Consider the following 23,038-nt stretch of genomic DNA (forward strand, 5'->3'; position numbering starts at 1 on the left):
ACCTCCCGGTATCGGAGGTCTCAAGGTTGGCAAGTATGGCCTCATGACTGAGCCACGTGACGTCATTTCTTGTAATGTCCCACGGGGCATTTCTTGTCGGGACGGGATTCGTTCCCAGGGATTCGAACTCTTTTTCTTTGCTATAGTGGTCTCGATCACGGGTACCGGTTCTCAAAAAGGGATTCGAGTCCGAGGACTCGGTTCTTTTCTTATCGAACAATCAGGAAAAACCGGTTTCGAGTATCATCCCTATATATATGTCATCCGACAGAATTTAGGATTGACCAGTGTGTTTTATTCCCTGAGAGGAAGACTGGTCGTGTGCAACAGACCCAACACTGATTGATTATTGATTGGAAACAGGGTCTTAATACTTTCAGATTGCAGATTCCTGCACAGATCAAGGCCTCCCTCTAATTGGTCAGCGTGAAGCATGTTCCCTTATGAAGCCCGAGAGGCCCCCCGTCCCCCAAACCAACATCCAATTAGGCCATAACATTGGGCAGAGGGAGAGGGGCTACATCTAAAGGGGCTGGTGGTGGGGGTGGATGATTTGCCGACCTTGCAATTGGACGAGCGGAGAGATTCTCCTGTCGTTGGGTCGTGAGATAAATGCCCGACAAAAAGTGCTGGCTCAGGCCAACGCGTGACAATCGAGTGGCGTTGTTCAGTTTGTGCTGAGCATGACATAAACAGTACACACACTTTGTAGTATAGACAGAAAGTACTACTTTACACCAAAATGATAACATTCACCCAGGGCCGGCCCGTGGCATAGGCCGTATAGGCAAATGCTAAGGGCGCCGTCCATCAGGGGGCGCCACGCCAGTGCCACAAAAGTTGGAGAAAAAAAAAAGAAAAAAAGTTGGTACTATTTTTTCTAAATACAAAAAATAATCCCACATTAATTAAAATGCAAAGTAAAGCCTATTTAATAGAAATATTATTTGTTACAACATTACACGCCCCCCGCACGGTGCGCCCCCTCCCTTCCCGTATCATGACTCTTACCACATCAAAAAATCAACACAAGATGTCAAAACGGCCAAAACTGTCAGGTGCCCAGGGAAGAAAAAAGAGAAAAGAAGAGGAGAAACGAGAGAAAGACAGAGGTAGCAGGTAGGTAACGTTAGCCTACATGAAATTATTTGTCTGTTACAGAATGTGATAGTAACCTGGCTTTAGCATTAAGCTAATGTTACATGATTCGGCAATTGCTAATCAGTAAATAGCTAGTTCTGTTTTAACGTCGGGTTAATATTGTGGAGGGGGCTAAATTGTTATGGAAAATAATAATGTAACGTTCGGTAATTACAGTACTCCCACCTCACATTCCTCAGGGACATTTGTATTAGATCTTTTAAGCAGGTGTTTTTGTTTACATTGTTATTGCCTTCTGGTTAGCTAATGTTTGCCCTGCAGGTAATAGTCACTTCTCCACCCCTTTATGTATTAGGTATAGTTGTAAGCCTAGTTGTTAAAGTGCACATCATTAATGTTAATTAAGCAATATCACATAAGAGGGAATGCTGTTTTTTAATTTGAGCACTGCTGTGATTCGGTTAAAGATAATCATAACATAACATTCTCATATAATATGTTAATTTGCTTTCTTTAAGTAAAAAAGAAGGTCAAAGACAAAGCTATTCGGTTTCTTGTGAGTATATACACTTCACTGCCGATGTAGGGGGGGGCGCCACCTAAAATCTTGCCTAGGGCGCCAGATTGGTTAGGGCCAGGCCTGCATTTACCGTGTTTTTTCGGACTATAAGGCGCACTTAAAATCCTTTCATTTTGTCAAAAATCAACGATGCGCCTTATAACCCGGTGCGCCTAATGTACAGAATAATGTCTTGGCTGAATGAGCAGGTATCGGACACCTCGGTCTCCTTAGATCAGGGGTCGGCTCTTTAGTGCCGCCCTAGTGGCTCTCTGGAGCTTTTTCAAAAATGTATGAAAAATGGAAAAAGGTGAGGGGAAAAAAAAATCAATTTTTTGTGTTAATATGGTTTGTGTAGGAGGACAAACATGACACAAACCTCCCTAATTGTTACAAAGCACACTGTTTATATTAAACATGCTTCACTGATTCGAGTATTTGCCGAGCGCCGTTTTGTCCTACTAATTTTGGCGGTCCTTGAACTCACCGTAGTTTGTTTACATGTATAACTTTCTCCGACTTTCTAGGACGTGTTTTATTCTCATTTTGTCCACCAAACTTTTAATGTTGTGCATAAATGCACAGAGGGGAGTTATTGACTTGTGTGGAGTGCTAATCAGGCATATTTGGTCAGTGCATGACTGCAAGCTAATCGATGCTAACATGCTATTTAGGCTAGCTATATGTACATATTGCATCATTATGCCTCATTTGTAGGTATATTTGAGCTCATTTAGTTTCCTTTAAGTCCTCTTAATTCAATTTATATCTCATGACACACTATCTGTATGTAATATGGCTTTTAATTTTTTGAGGCTCCAGACAGATTTGTTTTTGTATTTTTGGACTGATTTTTATTTATTTTTTTGTCACACAACACCAAAACTTTAAATGTTCCATTGAGAATATATAACATTACACACGGCACTCAAAAATCTGTCAAAAATGTTTTTTAGTACGACTTTGAAGCCACACCGCTTGATGGATTGTCGGACCATTATGGCTACCGTAGTTGGAGATACAAGTATTATTATGGTGTGTGTATAACAGGGGTGTCCAAAGTGCGGCCCGGGGGCCATTTGCGGCCCGCAGCTAATTGGACACACATTCTGGAAATGCTATTGCAAAAAATAAAAAATAACATTAAAAAAACTGGAATGAGGTGAAATCTAACGAGAAAAAGTTGCAATGTTGACACAAAGCTGCCATGCAGGCTGTTTTTTTTTTCTTTTGTCTTTCTTTCTTTTTCTTTTTTTGCCACTGCTCAAAAAAAAAAAAAGACAAAAAAATCCATGTTATAATTAATTATTTTCAAAGCTCCAATTAGTTCAAACATTTCTCTTTAAAATGTTTTATGTGGTAAATATTGCATATATTGTGTAGTTGCCATATAAAAACAAAGTTTTCTTTGACAAAAGAGCATAAAACAAACAAAATAATAGTTATAATGTAAAATCGACAAAAAAAACTGAAGTTGATCTTGTAACTTAAGTTTTGAAAGTAAAAAATAAAAAAAACTAATAAAAATGTATCACTTTATGAGTGGGGCACTTTTTGGATCCCAAATATATTTAGTGGTATTTTATTTATCATTTCACTGATTACTCAAAAATATTAAAGAATTTAAATCAATGGTGTCCTGCATTATTGATCTTTTAGGGCTCTAATTACTAAATACTGCATATTTCAGTTTTACTATAAAAAACAAAGTTGTTTTTGACAGAAAAGCCATAAAACCTTTTTTTTTTTTTAAGTTGATATAGAGATTTACTGTAAGCGTTAAATAAAAAATAATAATACAAACTAGACTTATTTTTAACATTTTAATAACTGAGACCCTTTATGGTCCCCGGGACCCCTAAAGGTAAAATAAAATAAAACAATCCATATATTTTGTTATGGTTTGAAAATGAAAAATATCAAAATGGCCCCCACATGCTTTAATTTTTCCGTTTGCGGTCCTCGGTGGAAAAAGTTTGGACACCCCTGGTGTATAAGGACCGCAAAATGGCACCCATTAGCAGACATATTATCTGCCGTTTTGTTTCGCAGTATTACGCAAAACCAACTTTTCTTACCTTCTGGTACCTGCTGATCTGTTTTTGGGATCTGCATAAGTACTGAAAATTTGCGCACGTCCGCCTTTCTACTTCGTGCTGACGACGTAGTCGATAAACTTCTTCTTTTTCTCTCTCTTCTTGTTATGGGGCATTTTTGATATAAAGTAGTGTAATGTTCTTACTTATATCTGTCAGTAAACTCGCTATGGAAGTGCTAAAAACTACCGGTGTAGTGAGTTTACATTATCCACCCGAGGAACTTTAGTTATTAGAGAGTTCTGGTCAGACAGTTTTCACGGGACACATTTCTGGCGTTGTTGTTGCACTAGTGAGCCACGGATGAGGAGATGCTGCTCCGTTATTGATTGAAGTAAAGTCTGAATGTCATTAAAACAGTTAGCTCCACCTTTTGACATTCCTTCCACCTTATAATCCGGTGCGCCTTATGTATGAATATAAACCTGAATAAACCCACTCATTAGCAGTGCGCCTTATAACCCGGTGCGCCCTATGGTCTAGAACAGGGGTCACCAACCTTTTTGAAACCAAGAGCTACTTCTTGGGTACTGATTAATGCGAAGGGCTACCAGTTTGATACACACTTAAATAAATTGCCAGAAATAGCCAATTTGCTCAATTTACCTTTAACTCTATGTTATTATTAATAATTAATGATATTTACACTTAATTGAATGGTTTAAAAGAGGAGAAAACACGAAAAAAATGACAATTACATTTTGAAACCTAGTTTATCTTCAATTTCGACTCTTTAAAATTCAAAATTCAACCGAAAAAAAGAAGAGAAAAACTTAAAAAAAGAATTTATGGAACATCATTAGTAATTTTTCCTGATTAAGATTAATTGTAGAATTTTGATGACATGTTTTAAATAGGTTAAAATCCAATCTACACTTTGTTAGAATATATAACAAATTGGACCAAGCTATATTTCTAACAAAGACAAATCATTATTTCTTCTAGATTTTCCAGGACAAAATTTTTTAAATAAATTCAAAAGACTTTGAAATAAGATTTAAATTTGATTCTACAGATTTTCTAGAATTGCCAGAATAATTTTTTTGAATTTTAATCATAATAAGTTTGAAGAAATATTTCACAAATATTCTTCGTCGACAAAACAGAAGCCAAAATGAAGAATTAAATTAAAAAATGTATTTATTATTCTTTACAATAAAAAATAAAAAAAAGTACTTGAACATTGATTTAAATTGTCAGGAAAGAAGAGGAAGGAATTTAAAAGGTAAAAAGGTATATGTGTTTAAAAATCCTAAAATCATTTTTAAAGTTGTATTTTTTCTCTAAAATTGTCTTTCTGAAAGTTATAAGAAGCAAAGTAAAAGAATTAATGAATTTATTTAAACAAGTGAAGACCAAGTCTTTAAAATATTGTTTTCAAATTCTATTTGAGTTTTGTCTCTCTTAGGATTAAAAATGTCGGGCAAAGCGAGACCAGCTTGCTAGTAAATAAATACAATTTAAAAAAATAGAGGCAGCTCACTGGTAAGTGCTGCTATTTGAGCTATTTTTAGAACAGGCCGGTGGGCTACTCATCTGGTCCTTACGGGCTACCTGGTGCCCGCGGGCACCGCGTTGGTGACCCCTGGTCTACAAAATACGGTACTCAACATTTCTACACTGATATTGTATTTCAGTGCAGATGTGGAGAAACATAATTTACTTGTTGCTAGGCAGAATTTGGGCCTGGAAACGCATTGCATTGTGGGTCCACATGGCTTATTTACATGCCTAAATGCAACCCTCTGTGCTTAAGTTCCTTTTGACAGCAGTTTTTTTCATTTAAAATGTATTTTTAGTTTTGTTCATATTTCAGTTAATTTAGTTTTAGTCGACTACATTTAGTAGCGAGCCTTGGAAATAGGGTATAGTTTGTCTCTGACTTTTTTTAAAAATATGTAGAATCCATTTTAATCCACAAAAATGGCTACCTGGCACCCACAATGCATTGCACACAGCAACAACTGACATCCAAACAGGATTAAGTCAGGTCAAAAACAATATGCAGCCAAAATCGTCTTCGGAGTTACAGTAATCCTTGCATGGTTGCTGGCGGAGTGACCCCAAGTTGCAGAGGCGGCAGGCGACGTGCAAGTAACAAATTATTTTAATTAGAGACAGTGCTGGAACTAAAGCTGAAGGAGTAAAACAAATAGCTCTAATGTGTAAAGCCAACACAGAACCACGGCGAATCAGACCTGAAGGAAGGTGGAACTAAATAGAACTAATTAACAATGAGGAAGAGGAGTGCTGGTAGAAGAAAGTAATGGTGCCGCAAAACACGGAGACTAAACAGGGTATGGCCAAAATGGGAGCACCAAATGATACCAAACACTGGAGAATAACAAAGTGTGTTGAAGCCGTACTTGTGGGACAGTTGGTACACACCCACTTTGTAGTGTCAGGATTTTCCAATCCAGAAGGACATGTTTAGGTTTATCAACTACATTGCATCCAGAAAGTATTGACAGCGATTCACTTTTTTCCACATTTTGTTATGTTACAGCCTTAATCCAAAATAAAAATAAAAAAAAATGTCCTCAAAATTCTACACATAATAAATACCCCATAATAACAATGTGAAATAGTGTTTATTATTTTAATTTTGCAAATCTATTAAAAAAATAATCACATGTACAAAAGCCAGAAGCAGTGAAGTTGTCACGTTGTGTAAATGGTAAATAAAAAGAGAATACAACAAATCCTTTTCAACTTATATTCAATTGAATAGACTGCAAAGACAAGATATTTTATGTTCACACTGGAAAACTTAGATATTTTTTGCAAATAATCATGAACTTAAAATTTAATGGCAGCAACATTTTTACCACTGTGTTACATGGCCTTTCCTTTTAACAACACTCGGGGGCCATAGATAATTCATTCGGCCCGCGGCCCTTGACTTTGACACATGGGTCTTAAGGGCTCCTGTTCTGGCCAGTTCCTTATCTGTTTTGAAGAAGCAGCAGTGCTCCTTTCTGGGCGAGAGGGGCTGTTTTCGCTCTACATTAACTGACTCTTTTTGTTTGGATTGAGACCTTTTCTTGCTGATCCCATTGTCGCATTGTAAGGGCTGGTCTCCTGAAGCTTTAGTAAAACTTGGCCAAGTACTATTCTGTCCCTGGGGTCCTTTTTACTCAACATATATGTCATCTAAAAAAAACTTGGGATTGACCAGTGCGTTTTATTCCCTGAGAGGAAGACTGAACGCGCACAGAGTGAAACGCTGTGAATACTTTCCGGATGCACTGTGCGAACGCTGCTCTGCATTATATGTAAACAAAGCTATTGGAACGTAAGATCCTACTGGGCATGAGTTTCTTACACCAAATCCGACAATTCCAAGCGCGCTCCTCTGCGTGCTTTGGTGGAGAAGAGGCTAAGATATCATACATTTGTGGGAATGAGATATTTTTAAGTGTTCTTTTTTAATCCATAGTCATGTTTAAAGCAGCTAGTATTCTCCCATGTGGTGTGTCTTCTCACGACCTCCTTGCTTTTATCTCATGTCCGCTAGTAAACTCTTTGTTTTGTCTTAAAGGCTGCTGTTTGTCGGCTCACACAGCTGTTTTGGCCAGTTCCTTATCGGTTTTGAAGAAGCAGCTGCGCTCCTTTCTGGGCGGGAGGGGGCTGTTTTTGCTCTTTTTGTGTCACGGTCCGGGCGCATGCCAATGAAGTGAAGTGAATTATATTTATATAGCGCTTTTCTCTGGTGACTCAAAGCGCTTTTACATAGCGAAACCCGATATCTAAGTTACATTTAAACCAGTGTGGGTGGCACTGGCAGCAGGTGGGTGAAGTGTCTTGCCCAAGGACACAACGGCAGTGACTAGGATGGCGGAAGCGGGGATCGAACCTGCAACCCTCAAGTTGCTGGCACGGCCACTCTACCAACCGAGCTATACCGCCCCAAGGGTGGTATAGCTCCTTAAGGGCTCCTGTTTGTCGGCTCACAGAGCTGTTTTGGCCAGTTCCTTATCTGTTTTGAAGAAGCAGCTGTGCTCCTTTCTGGGCGAGGTTTTTTTTCCCGCTCTACATTAACTGACTCTTTTTGATTGGATTTGTACCTCGCTTGCTGATGCTATGCTTGCATTGTAAGGGCTGGTCTCCTGAAGCTTTAGTAAAATGTGGTATTGTACCATTCTGTCTCTGGGGTCTTTTTTACTCAACATATATGTCATCCAAAAGAACTTGGGATTGACCAGTCTGTTTTATTCCCTGAATGCGCACAAAGTGGAACGCTGTGAATACTTTCCGGATGCACTGTGCGAACACTGCTCTGTATTATATGTAAACAAAGCTATTGGAAGGTAAAATCCTACTGGGCATGAGTTTGTTACACCAAAGCTCTCAATTTACCGGTCGATCTACGTTCCCATCCTCACCTATGGTCATGAGCATTGGGTTATGACCGAAAGGACAAGATCACGGGTAGAGATAGGGTGAGAAGCTCTGTCATCCGGGAGGAACTCAGAGTAAAGCCGCGGCTCCTCCACATGGAGAGGAGCCAGATGAGGTGGTTCGGGCATCTGGTCAGGATGCCACCCGAACGCCTCCCTAGGGAGGTGTTTAGAGCACGTCCGACCGGTAGGAGGCCACGGGGAAGACCTAGGACACGTTGGAACGACTATGTCTCCCGGCTGACCTGGGAACGCCTCAGGATCCCCCGGGAGGAGCTGGACGAAGTGGCTGGGGAGAGGGAAGTCTTGGTTTCCCTGCTTAGGCTGCTGCCTTTTGACCCGACCTTGGATAAACGGAAGAAGATGGATGGATGTATAAATAAATCTAGAGCTTAACTATTCCCCCTTGTGGTCTGTGCCGTCTACTCCCCCCAGTACACAACATTTTGTTTGGATTGAGACCTCTTCTTGCTGATGCTATTGTCGCATTGTAAGGGCTGGTCTCCTCAAGCTTTAGTACTACTATTCTGTCCCTGGGGTCTTTTTTACTCAACATATATGTCATCCAAAAGAACTTGGGATTGACCCGTGTGTTTTATTCCCTGAGAGGAAGACTAGTCGCCACTGGGCACGAGTTTGTTACACCAAATCCGACAATTCCAAGCGCGCTCCTCTGCGTGCTTTGATGGAGGTGCGGCTAAGATATCATAAATGACACTCAGGAGATCTGCACAACTCCATCATCTTTGAGACGTTCCGGCGCTATAAATCACATGCAGAGTAGCACAAGCAGGCAGTCGGGGGGGGGGGGGGGGGGGGGAGGGGGGGAGACCAGTTTTGGATTTGCATATGCGCCAATCCCCCTCCTCCTCCCCCGCCCCCCCTACTTCTCCCCGGCATCAAGCTAAGATGTTATGTAAGGAGCCAACAAGATGGCAGAGATGCAGCCCGGGTGTTGCCTCCCAGGCCTCCACTCTAATGATTCTCTGGGAATTGCACACCGGGGAAAGCAGCAGATTAGCAAGTCGCCCACGTGTGTACCACCGAGTCAATACAACAGCCGCTAACTTTGTCACCGTTTGGAAAGAAGCGGCGAGCGAGGCGCGGGCTTAATGAGATACGGCGGCGATGGTGTGATATTGATTCGCGTCTCAGCGATTCCGTTATTACCTCAAGAAGAACATCAGAGCACCCAACTCGGGGTTTGTTTGTGTTTTTTGCCCTGGAGGAGGTCTTTTCTTTTCGTGACCGACGCAGCAGAGGCTTTTTTTACAGCCTCTGCTGTTGTTTTGGGGGTGGCGGGGGGGTGCTGAAGCCCCCAAAAAGGGACAAGCGGTAGGAAATGGATGGATGGATGTTGTTGTTTTGCAGCCACTCAAATTGAAACGACTTTGCAAAAAACTGTGAGGAAGTTCAGCTCAATCCTCAAGTTTGATTGATAAAAAGTATATATTGTGCATCCACTCCAGTCCTATAGGTGGCGGTATGATTCCAGGAATTTCCAGAATTCCCAGTTTCCCAAAGACCTATTTTCACCTCTTCCTGGAAAGTTTTCACAGTCCAATTTTTTTTTTAACCCTTTTTAACCTTTCAAACTTAAAAACATTCCTCTTACTTGGGACAAAAACGGTCCTATTATTTTTCGTACAAATTTCCAGGGTTTTCCCAAATTCCAGGGATTAATCAAGGATTTTTTATTCTGATTTCCGAAATACCCATTCTCAATTCAAACTGTTACTACGTCAACATTTTTTAGCGGATTCCAAAAATTCCAACAACTCATTCATAAATTCCCAGTTTTCCCCAAATTCCCAAATTTCCAGGAAATTTCCAATCAAATGAATAGACGTATTCATAGTTCTACTATGGCCTAAACTCTCAAAATGTTGTGCCATTTTTTAAACCCGAACCCGACCTTTCAACCATCCACCCACACTACTCTTCCGCTTTACCGAACGCAAAACATGTTTTTCCTTTACGAAAATTCCGGTTTTCCGGGAATTTTCAAGAATTTGACAATGAGTGTGCATCATACAATCGACTGCATAGCCCACATTTCTCATCTGATTTGAACAGTTTCACCATCCACTCACCCCAGGTATTCAAGTCAGCATGTTTCTTGGTTCAGAACAGTCCCTGATAACCCGGAATTACCAGGAATTTCCCCCAATTGAAAATGAATGGGCCGTATACAGACCTCTCCATATCCCACATTTCTCAACAGATTCGAACCGTTCCAACATCCACATATTCCACTCATATTCCAAGTTCAAGAAATAATTCCAGGAGTTCCCAGAATTCTCGGTTTCCCAAAGACCTATTTTCACCTCTTCCTGGAAAGTTTTCACAGTCCAATTTTTTTTTTTTAACCCTTTTTAACCTTTCAAACTTTAAAACATTCCTCTTAGTTCGGACAAAAATAGTGCTATTTTTTTTCATACAAATTTCCAGGATTTTCCGAAATTCCAGGGATTAATAAAGGACTTTTGATTCTGACTTCCGAAATACCCATTCTCAATTCAAACTGTGACTACGTCAACATTTTTTAACGGATTCCAAAAGTTCCAACACCAACCCACTCATATCATCTCTATTTTAAAAAATCACGTTTTTTCCTAAATTTCCAGGAAATTCCCATTCAAATGAATGGACATATTCATACTTCTACAATGCCCTAAATTCTCAAAATGTTATGCCATTTTTACACCTGAACCTGCCCTTTCAACCATATACCCACACCACTCTTCCGCTTTACCGGACGCAAAACATGTTTTCCCTTTCCCCAAATTCCCGGTTTTCCCAAAATTTCCAGGAAATTTACAGAATTGAAAATGAATGGGCCGTGTACAAACCTCTCCATATCCCACATTTCTCAACCGATTGGAACCGTTCCAACATCCACTCACTTTGGACAATCAAATTACTACAAATTCCCGGGGGTTTCCGAAATTCCAGGGATTAATGAAGGATTGAAAGTTTTCACAGTTCATTTTTTTAATCGTTTTTAACCATTCCACCTTAAGACATTCCTCTTAGTCTGGACAAAAAAACGGTCCTATTCTTTTTTTCGTACAAATTTCCGGGGTTTTCCAAAATTCCAGGGATTAATAAAGTATTTTTGATTCTGTTTTTGACCACTCCACCTTAAAAACATTCCTCTTAGTTCGGACAAAAACGGTCTTTTTTTTCTGCACAAATTTCCGGGGTTTTCCGAAATTCCAGGGATTAATAAAGGATTTTTGATTCGCATTTCCAAAATACCCATTCTCAATTCAAACTGGAACCACGTCAACATTTTTTAACGGATTCCAAAAGTTCCAACACCAACCCATTCATATCATCTCTATTTTCAAAAATTCCCAGTTTTCCTGAAATTTCCAGGAAATTCCCATTCAAATGAATGGACGTATTCATAGTTCTACAATGGGCCTCTCCTCTCCATATCCCACATTTTTCGACCGATTCGAACCCTTCCAACATCCACATGTTCCACTCATTTTCCAAGTTTAAAAAAAATTCCAGGAGTTCCCAGAATTCCCGGTTTCTCAAAGACCTATTTTCACCTCTTCCTGGAAAGTTTTTACATTCGAATTTGTTAACCGTTTTTGACCATTCCACCTTAAAAACATTCCTCTTAGTTGGGACTAAAACCTTCCTATTTTTTTTCCTACGAATTTCCGGGGTTTTCCGAAATTCCAGGGATTAATAAAGGACTTTTGATTCTGATTTCCGATATACCCATTCTCAATTCAAACTGTTACTACTTCAAAAAAATTTTACGGACTCCAAAAATTCCAACAACAACTCATTCATAAATTCCCAGTTTTCCCCAAATTCCCAAATTTCCAGGAAATTCCCAATCAAATGGATGACCGTATTCATAGTTCTACAATGGCCTAAATTCTCAAAATGTTGTGCCATTTTTAAACCCGGACCCGACCTTTCAACCATCCACTCACACTGCTCTTCAGCTTTACCGACTGCAAAACATGTTTTTCCTTTCCCAAAATTCCCGGTTTTCCCAAAATTTCCTGGAAATTCCCAGAATTGAAAATGAATGGGCCGTGCACAAACCTCTCCACAACCCACATTTCTCAACCGATTGGAACCGTTCCAACATCCACTCACTTTGGACAATCAAATTACTACAAATTCCCGGGGGTTTCCAAAATTCCCGGGATTAATCAAGGATTGAAAGTTTTCACAGTCCAATTTTTTAACTGTTTTTAACCATTCCACCTTAAGACATTCCGCTTAGTCTGGCCAAAAACGGTCCTAGTCTTTTTTTCGTACAAATTTCCGGGGTTTTCCAAAATTCTAGGGATTAATAAAGGGTTTTTGATTCTGATTACCGAAATACCCATTCTCAATTCAAACTGTGACCACGTCAACATTTTTTAACGGATTCCAAAAGTTCCAACACCAACCCATTCATATCATCTCTATTTTCAAAAATTCCCGGTTTTGAATACATTTCCTAGGAAATTCCCATTCAAATGAATGGACGTATTCATAGTTCTACAATGGCCTAAACTCTCAAAATGTTGTGCCATTTTTAAACCCGAACCCGACCTTTCAACCATCCACCCACACTACTCTTCTGCTTTATCAAACGGAAAACTTTTTTTCCCTTTCTCGAAATGACCAGTTTTCTTGGAATTTCCCAGAATTTTCTCCCCATTGACAATGAGTGTGCATTATACAATCGACTGCATAGCCCACATTTCTCATCTGATTTGAACCGTTTCACCATCCACTCACCCCGGACATTCAAGCCAGCATGTTTCCCGGTTCAGAACAGTCCTTGATAACCCGGAATTACCAGGAATTTCCCCCTATTGAAAATGATTGGGCCGTAAACAAACCCCTCCATATCCCAACATTAACATCCACATTTTCCACTAATTTTCCAAGTTTAAAAAAAATTCTCGGAGTTCCCAGAATTTCCGGTTTCCCAAGGACCTGTTTTCACCTCTTCCTGAAAAGTTTTCACAGTTTTTCCTTAAAAACATTCCTCTTAGTTCGGACAAAAAATTTCCTATTTTTTTTCGTACACATTTGAAATTCCAGGGATTAATAAAGGACTTTTGATTCTGATTTCCGAAATACCCATTCTCAATTCAAACTGTCACTACGTCGACATGTTTTAACGGATTCCAAAAGTTACAACACCAACCCATTCACATCATCTCTATTTTCAAAAATTCCCGGTTTTCCCGAAATCTCCAGGAAATTCCCCCGAATTGAAAACGAATGGGCCGTGTACAAACCTCTCCACAACCCACATTTCTCAACCGATTGGAACCGTTCCAACGTCCACACACTCCACTCACTTTGGACAATCAAATTACTACAAATTCCTGGTTTTTTTTTAATTCCAGGGATTAATCAAGGATTGAAAGTTTGCATAGTCCAATTATTTAACCTTTTTTAACCATTCCACTTTAAGACATAGTCTGGACAAAAACGATCCTATTCTTTTTTTCGTACAAATTTCTTGGGTTTTTCGTAATTCCAGGGATTAATAAAGGATTTTTGATTCTGATTTCCGAAATACCCATTCTCAATTCAAACTGTCACTACGTCGACATGTTTTAACGGATTCCAAAAGTTACAACACCAACCCATTCACATCATCTCTATTTTCAAAAATTCCCGGTTTTCCCGAAATCTCCAGGAAATTCCCCCGAATTGAAAACGAATGGGCCGTGTACAAACCTCTCCACATCCCACATTTCTCAACCGATTGGAACCGTTCCAACGTCCACACACTCCACTCACCGTGGACATTCAAGCCGTCCAGTTCCACTCGCTCGTATCGGCGTATTGCAAATTCTAGTTCAAAAGTCACATTTGCGTAATTGGGAGCCTAAAATCGACTTTGATCCATCAAAATAGCGCAGTATTGATGATTGATGTTTTTGAAGAGTGCGTCATGAAGTAACTATTTCCCTGCACAAAGTGACAGTGTGTCACTTTAAAGGAGCGCTGATGCAAAGACCCGTATTGAAATGCATGCTTCGCCTCATCCGTCTTCATAACGATTGCGGCTGCAGCGAACGCGAGATGTTGCAACTTTTTTGCAGCCCTCCGAGCTCCCCTGAGAGACAACAAAGCCAGCAGGATTTTTCCTCAGGTTCTCTCCCCCAGTTTGCTTGAGATGTCATCATGTCGGGGTTCTGACTTCACGACACACTTCACCAGGCTGAGGCCGAGGTTACGTGTCACGTCTTTCAAAGCCTTTTTGCTCCACCGGGGATTTTCTGGCTGCTGATGTCGGAGTGGTGAGACACTTTGATGAGATGTGTTCATTAGTCCACTTGGCAAGCTTTTTAAGTGATGCACTGATGGGACATTTTACTCACGCTGCTTTAGAAACTTACACTTTTAAGTAGACTTTTATTTAGATTTCTTTTTACAGTACTTTACAAAGACAAATCCTCCACTTTTTATTATTAAAGTTTATACTGTAGCCTAATATCATCAATATTAGTATACACCATGCCTGGGCAATTATATTGACTCAGGGGGCCAAGTTTAGAGAAAAAAATGTGGCCAGTATATCTATTTGTAAGAACACTAATACAAAACCTCACAATAATGTCTGATTGAATGCTAAAAACGTTATGACAGACCACTTTAAAAATGTTTTGCTGGATGAAAATCCCATAATGTACATGAAAATAAACAATATGGGATTTACGATATTAACTATGAACGATAAAACACTGAATATTGAGAACTTATGAACGTCTTTGTATAGTTGAAGACTTAGGGTCATTAGAAAACATCACTGCACATCATAATGGCAGCTGCACTTTCCATCTTAAAGATCTAAAAAATATATTTGGGAAAGTGTCTTGCCCAAGGACACAGTGGCAGTGACCATAGGCGGAAGCGGGGATCGAACCTGGAACCCTCAAGTGGCCCATAATATTTATTGCTTTATACATTTTTTTAATTAAAAAACATTTTATGACATTTTTTTTTATTACATTATTTTTTAATTTAATTTTTTTAATTTAATTTTGTTTTTATTACATTGTTTTGTTGCTCTATTTTCCTACGACACTGTGCTGAGTTTTTGATTCATTTTGTAAAATGTTCCATTTTGTCTGTCATTTGTGGCCCCATAATATTTATTGCTTTATACATTTTTTAATTAAAAAACATTTTATTACATTTTTTTTATTACATATTTTTTTAATTTAATTGTTTAATTTAATTTTGTTTTTATTACATTGTTTTGTTTTGTTTCCTATGACACTGTGCTGAGTTTTTGATTCATTTTGTACAATTTTCCATCTTGATGTACTATGGCAATTGATTGACAGCTGTGACTATTTAAGGGCATCACTTCCTGTTGAAAAGTGCTCTGTGTTTGGTAGCGCCTGCGCAGTTTGTATTCAAATTATTACAAAGACACTTGCTATTTTTTGTATTTATTTATTTTTTTAGGCAAAGTGTCTTGCCCAAGGACCCAGCGGCAGTGGTCTTAGGCGGAAGTGGGGATCGAACATGGAACCCTCAAGTGGCCCCATAATATTTATTGCTTTATAAAATATTTTAATAAAAAAAATGTATTGCATTTTTTTTAATTACATTTTTTTTATTACATTTTGTTTGATTTTATTACATTGTTTTGTTACTCTATTTTCCTACGACACTGTACTGAGTTTTTGATTCATTTTGTACAATTTTCCATTTTATCTGTCATTTGTGGCCCCATAATATTTATTGCTTTATACATTTTTTTAATTAAAAAACATTTTATGACATTTTTTTAATTACATATTTTTTTGAATTAATTGTTTTATTTAATTTTGTTTTTATTACATTGTTTTGTTTTGTTTCCTATGACACTGTGCTGAGTTTTTGATTCATTTTGTACAATTTTCCATCTTGATGTACTATGGCAAATGATTGACAGCTGTGACTATTTAAGGGCATCACTTCCTGTTGAAAAGTGCTCTGTGTTTGGTAGCGCCTGCGCAGTTTGTATTCAAATTATTACAAAGACACTTGGTTTTTTGGGGGGTTTTTTTTTTAGGCAAAGTGTCTTGCCCAAGGACCCAGCGGCAGTGGCCTTAGGCGGAAGTGGGGATCGAACATGGAACCCTCAAGTGGCCCCATAATATTTATTGCTTTATAAAAGATTTTAATTACATTTTTTTTAATTGCATTTTTTTTTTTATAAACATTTTTTTATCACATTTTATTTGATTTTATTACATTGTTTTGTTACTCTATTTTCTTATGACACTGTACTGAGTTTTTGATTCATTTTGTACAATTTTCCATTTTGTCTGTCATTTGTGGCCCCATAATATTTATTGCTTTATACATTTTTTTAATTAAAAAACATTTTATGACATTTTTTTTATTACATTTTTTTTTTATTGAATTTTTTTTAATTTAATTTTGTTTTTATTACATTGTTTTGTTGCTCTATTTTCCTATGACACTGTGCTGAGTTTTTGATTCATTTTGTACAATTTTCCATCTTGATGTACTATGGCAATTGATTGACAGCTGTGACTATTTAAGGGCATCACTTCCTGTTGAAAAGTGCTCTGTGTTTGGTAGCGCCTGCACAGTTAGTATTCAAATTATTACAAAGACAGTTGCTTTTTTTTTTTTTTTTTTTTTTTAGGCAAAGTGTCTTGCCCAAGGACCCAGCAGCAGTGGCCTTAGGCGGAAGTGGGGATCGAACCTGGAACCCTCAAGTGGCCCATAATATTTATTGCTTTATACATTTTTTTAATTAAAAAACATTTTATGACATTTTTTTTTATTACATTATTTTTTAATTTAATTTTTTTAATTTAATTTTGTTTTTATTACATTGTTTTGTTGCTCTATTTTCCTACGACACTGTGCTGAGTTTTTGATTCATTTTGTAAAATGTTCCATTTTGTCTGTCATTTGTGGCCCCATAATATTTATTGCTTTATAAATTTTTTAATTAAAAAACATTTTATTACATTTTTTTTATTACATATTTTTTTTATTTAATTTTTTAATTTAATTTTGTTTTTATTACATTGTTTTGTTTTGTTTCCTATGACACTGTGCTGAGTTTTTGATTCATTTTGTACAATTTTCCATCTTGATGTACTATGGCAATTGATTGACAGCTGTGACTATTTAAGGGCATCACTTCCTGTTGAAAAGTGCTCTGTGTTTGGTAGCGCCTGCGCAGTTTGTATTCAAATTATTACAAAGACACTTGCTATTTTATTTATTTATTTATTTTTTTAGGCAAAGTGTCTTGCCCAAGGACCCAGCGGCAGTGGTCTTAGGCGGAAGTGGGGATCGAACATGGAACCCTCAAGTGGCCCCATAATATTTATTGCTTTATAAAATATTTTAATAAAAAAAATGTATTGCATTTTTTTTAATTACATTTTTTTAATTACATTTTGTTTGATTTTATTACATTGTTTTGTTACTCTATTTTCCTATGACACTGTACTGAGTTTTTGATTCATTTTGTACAATTTTCCATTTTGTCTGTCATTTGTGGCCCCATAATATTTATTGCTTTATACATTTTTTTAATTAAAAAACATTTTATGACATTTTTTTTATTACATATTTTTTTAAATTATTTTTTTTATTTAATTTTGTTTTTATTACATTGTTTTGTTTTGTTTCCTATGACACTGTGCTGAGTTTTTGATACATTTTGTACAATTTTCCATCTTGATGTACTATGGCAAATGATTGACAGCAGTGACTATTTAAGGGCATCACTTCCTGTTGAAAAGTGCTCTGTGTTTGGTAGCGCCTGCGCAGTTTGTATTCAAATTATTACAAAGACACTTGGTTTTTTTTGGGGGGTTTTTTTTAGGCAAAGTGTCTTGCCCAAGGACCCAGCGGCAGTGGCCTTAGGCGGAAGTGGGGATCGAACATGGAACCCTCAAGTGGCCCCATAATATTTATTGCTTTATAAAAGATTTTAATTACATTTTTTTTAATTGCATTTTTTTTTTTTATAAACATTTTTTTATTACATTTTATTTGATTTTATTACATTGTTTTGTTACTCTATTTTCCTATGACACTGTACTGAGTTTTTGATTCATTTTGTACAATTTTCCATTTTGTCTGTCATTTGTGGCCCCATAATATTTATTGCTTTATACATTTTTTTAATTAAAAAACATTTTATGACATTTTTTTTATTACATTTTTTTTTTATTTAATTTTTTTTTATTTAATTTTGTTTTTATTACATTGTTTTGTTGCTCTATTTTCCTATGACACTGTGCTGAGTTTTTGATTCATTTTGTACAATTTTCCATCTTGATGTACTATGGCAATTGATTGACAGCTGTGACTATTTAAGGGCATCACTTCCTGTTGAAAAGTGCTCTGTGTTTGGTAGCGCCTGCACAGTTAGTATTCAAATTATTACAAAGACACTTGCTTTTTTTTTTTTTTTTTTTTTTTAGGCAAAGTGTCTTGCCCAAGGACCCAGCAGCAGTGGCCTTAGGCGGAAGTGGGGATCGAACATGGAACCCTCAAGTGGCCCCATAATATTTATTGCTTTATGAAAGATTTTAATTACATTTTTTTTAATTGCATTTTTTTTTTTATAAAATTTTTTTTATTACATTTTATTTGATTTTATTACATTGTTTTGTTACTCTATTTTCCTATGACACTGTACTGAGTTTTTGATTCATTTTGTACAATTTTCCATTTTGTCTGTCATTTGTGGCCCCATAATATTTATTGCTTTATACATTTTTTTAATTAAAAAACATTTTATGACATTTTTTTTATTACATATTTTTTTAATTTAATTTTTTTAATTTAATTTTTTTTTATTACATTGTTTTGTTGCTCTATTTTCCTATGACACTGTGCTGAGTTTTTGATTCATTTTGTACAATTTTCCATCTTGATGTACTATGGCAATTGATTGACAGCTGTGACTATTTAAGGGCATCACTTCCTGTTGAAAAGTGCTCTGTGTTTGGTAGCGTCTGCGCAGTTTGTATTCAAATTATTACAAAGACACTTGCTATTTTTTTTTTTTTTTTTTTTTTTTTTTTTAGGCAAATTGTCTTGCCCAAGGACCCAGCGGCAGTGGTCTTAGGCGGAAGTGGGGATCGAACATGGAACCCTCAAGTGGCCCCATAATATTTATTGCTTTATAAAATATTTTAATTACATTTTTTTTATTGCATTTTTTTTAATTCAATTTTTTTTATTAAATTTTATTTGATTTTATTACATTGTTTTGTTACTTTATTTTCCTATGACACTGTACTGAGTTTTTGATTCATTTTGTACAATTTTCCATTTTGTCTGTCATTTGTGGCCCATAACATTTATTGCTTTATACATTTTTTTAATTAAAAAACATTTTATGACATTTTTTTTATTACATTTTTTTTTTATTTAATTTTTTTAAATTTAATTTTGTTTTTATTACATTGTTTTGTTGCTCTATTTTCCTATGACACTGTGCTGAGTTTTTGACTCATTTTGTAAAATGTTCCATTTTGTCTGTCATTTGTGGCCCCATAATATTTATTGCTTTATACATTTTTTAATTAAAAAACATTTTATTACATTTTTTTTATTACATTTTTTATTTATTTAATTTTTTAATTTAATTTTGTTTTTATTACATTGTTTTGTTTTGTTTCCTATGACACTGTGCTGAGTTTTTGATTCATTTTGTACAATTTTCCATCTTGATGTACTATGGCAATTGATTGACAGCTGTGACTATTTAAGGGCATCACTTCCTGTTGAAAAGTGCTCTGTGTTTGGTAGCGCCTGCGCAGTTTGTATTCAAATTATTACAAAGACACTTGCTATTTTTAGTATTTATTTATTTTTTTAGGCAAAGTGTCTTGCCCAAGGACCCAGCGGCAGTGGTCTTAGGCGGAAGTGGGGATCGAACATGGAACCCTCAAGTGGCCCCATAATATTTATTGCTTTATAAAATATTTTAATAAAAAAATTTTATTGCATTTTTTTTAATTACATTTTTTTTATTAAATTTTGTTTGATTTTATTACATTGTTTTGTTACTCTATTTTCCTATGACACTGTACTGAGTTTTTGATTCATGTTGTACAATTTTCCATTTTGTCTGTCATTTGTGGCCCCATAATATTTATTGCTTTATACATTTTTTTAATTAAAAAACATTTTATGACATTTTTTTTATTACATATTTTTTTAAATTAATTTTTTTTAATTTAATTTTGTTTTTATTACATTGTTTTGTTGCTCTATTTTCCTATGACACTGTGCTGAGTTTTTGATTCATTTTGTACAATTTTCCATCTTGATGTACTATGGCAATTGATTGACAGCTGTGACTATTTAAGGGCATCACTTCCTGTTGAAAAGTGCTCTGTGTTTGGTAGCGCCTGCGCAGTTTGTATTCAAATTATTACAAAGACACTTGCTTTTTTTATTATTGTTTTTTTTTTAGGCAAAGTGTCTTGCCCAAGGACCCAGCGGCAGTGGCCTTAGGCGGAAATGGGGATCGAACATGGAACCCTCAAGTGGCCCCATAATATTTATTGCTTTATAAAAGATTTTAATTACATTTTTTTATTGCATTTTTTTTATTACATTTTTTTTATTAAATTGTATTTGATTTTATTACATTGTTTTGTTACTCTATTTTCCTATGACACTGTACTGAGTTTTTTATTCATTTTGTACAATTTTCCATTTTGTCTGTCATTTGTGGCCCCATAATATTTATTGCTTTATACATGTTTTTAATTAAAAAACATTTTATAAAAAATTCTTTCTTACAGATTTTTTAAATTTAATTTTTTTAAATTTAATTTTCTTTTTATTACATTGTTTTTGCTCTATTTTCCTATGACACTGTACTGAGTTTTTGATTCATTTTGTACAATTTTCCATCTTGATGTACTATGGCAATTGATTGACAGCTGTGACTATTTAAGGGCATCACTTCCTGTTGAAAAGTGCTCTGTGTTTGCAGTTTGTATTCAAATTAATTCAAAGACACTTGCGGCAGTGGCCATAGGCGGAAGTGGGGATCGAACATGGAACCCTCAAGTGGCCCCATAATATTTATTGCTTTATAAAAGATTTTAATTACATTTTTTTTAATTGCATTTTTTTAAATAATTTTTTTTAAATTAAATTTTATTTGATTTTATTACATTGTTTTGTTACTCTATTTTCCTATGACACTGTACTGAGTTTTTGATTCATTTTGTACAATTTTCCATTTTGTCCGTCATTTGTGCGCTTTGGCGGAAGCGGGGATCAAACCTCGAACCCTCAAGTGGCCCCATAATATTTATTGCTTTATACATTTAAAAAAAAAAAATTATTACACATTTTTTTAATTTAATTTTGTTTTTATTACATTGTTTTGTTGCTCTATTTTCCTATGACACTGTGCTGAGTTTTTGATTCATTTTGTACAATTTTCCATTTTGTCTGTCATTTGTACGCTTTGGTGGAAGTGGGCATCGAACCTGGAACCCTGAAGTGGCTGGCTCTACCAATTGAGCCACGCCGCCCCGGAAAATTACACATATAGTACAGAATTATTAGTTCAAAATGGTGTTTTTTTTGTTTTTTCCCCTGATAAATGTGCCTAATAAACTTACTCCCGCTTGACGCCGACCGCTCTCTGCAGTTAAGTAAAGAACCCCCCCTGCAAGTTACGCCTCATTAAAAAGCCGCATTAAAAGATGCCAAACAAAGCTCCTTTTGGTGCTGCTGGCGATGTTCTGGATGCAAAGGAGGACGCCAAGTGGACTGCACTGCAGCGAGCGGCGACCGGATCGCGCCGACAACCAACCCGCCGGGATCCGGGAGTTCCGACACACCGCGAGCACGGGAGCGCGCGGAGGGATGAGAAGGAGGACACGTACCAGCTCCGTGGTCATGTTCTGCTGAGTGGTGGCGATCATCTTGGCAAAAAAAAAAGAAAAGAAGGAAGTGTTGGCGAGCTCTCAGAAGGCGGCGAGCGTCCGCGTTGTTCAAGTTTGAGTCCTGCGGTCCTCACCAGGATGCTGATGATGCTGCTGGTGGTGCTGATGCTGCCGGTGGAGGAGGGGGGCGCACCCCCCCGCCCCCCCCCCCCAGCCCCTCAGTCACTCCCCCTTTCCTCTCTCATTCGCTGCTGACTCTTTTTCAATCACTTCCACGATATTGACCCGCACGCAAATGAATTGTACTTCCCATTGAGACAGTTGAACGTCAAATCCAATAGCCATTATGGGAGGTGAGGCGAGCAGTGAGCAGCAGCGGTGGCCGCGCCCGGGAATTATTTGTTGGTGATTTAACCCCCAATTCCAACCCTTGATGCTGAGTGCCAAGCAGGGAGGTAACGGCTCCCATTTTTATAGTCTTTGGTATGACTCGAACTCACAACCTACCCATCTCAAGGCGGACACTCTAATATGCTAAAAAAAAGGCTGTGCAAAATGCCCCAAACATCCACCCATCCATCCATCTTCTTCCGCATATCCGAGGTTGGGTCGCGGGGGCAGCAGCCTAAGCAGGGAAGCCCAGACTTCCCTCTCCTACAAAGGCGGATGTGCTGCAATTTTCAGGACTCATGCAGATCCCAAATACAGATAAGCAGGTACCAGAAGGTAAGAAAAGTTGGTTTTGCATAATATTGCGAAACAAAACACCGGATAATATGTCTGCAAAGAGGCGCCATTTTGCGGTCTTTTTGCACACACCATAATAATACTTGCATGTTTAATGCGCTGACAATCCATCAAGCGGTGTGGCTTCATAGCTTACCGAAGTCGTACTAAAACATTTTGACATATTTTTGAGCGCCGTGTGTAATGTTCTATATTTTCAATGGAACATATAAAATGTTGGTGTTGTTTACCGCCATC

At 37.1% G+C, this 23,038-nt stretch overlaps 1 protein-coding gene across 2 annotated transcripts in view; it reads right to left on the reverse strand.

The window, feature by feature from the left end:
* LOC133653341 (inactive dipeptidyl peptidase 10) overlaps positions 1-22,538 on the reverse strand; it is a 104,065-nt gene extending 81,527 nt beyond the window's left edge. Inside the window, exon 1 of one of the 2 annotated variants that reach the window (XM_062052515.1) lies at positions 22,055-22,538. In XM_062052515.1, coding sequence (XP_061908499.1) covers positions 22,055-22,093 — 39 coding nt within the window. In that variant the 5' untranslated portion in view covers positions 22,094-22,538. The remainder of the gene's footprint in view (positions 1-22,054) is intronic. The other variant, XM_062052514.1, reaches the window with a different exon arrangement.
* Between the last annotated feature and the right edge of the window lie 500 nt (positions 22,539-23,038).

Source organism: Entelurus aequoreus, linkage group LG07, assembly GCF_033978785.1.
Source record: "Entelurus aequoreus isolate RoL-2023_Sb linkage group LG07, RoL_Eaeq_v1.1, whole genome shotgun sequence".
Taxonomy (NCBI): Eukaryota; Metazoa; Chordata; class Actinopteri; order Syngnathiformes; family Syngnathidae; genus Entelurus; species Entelurus aequoreus.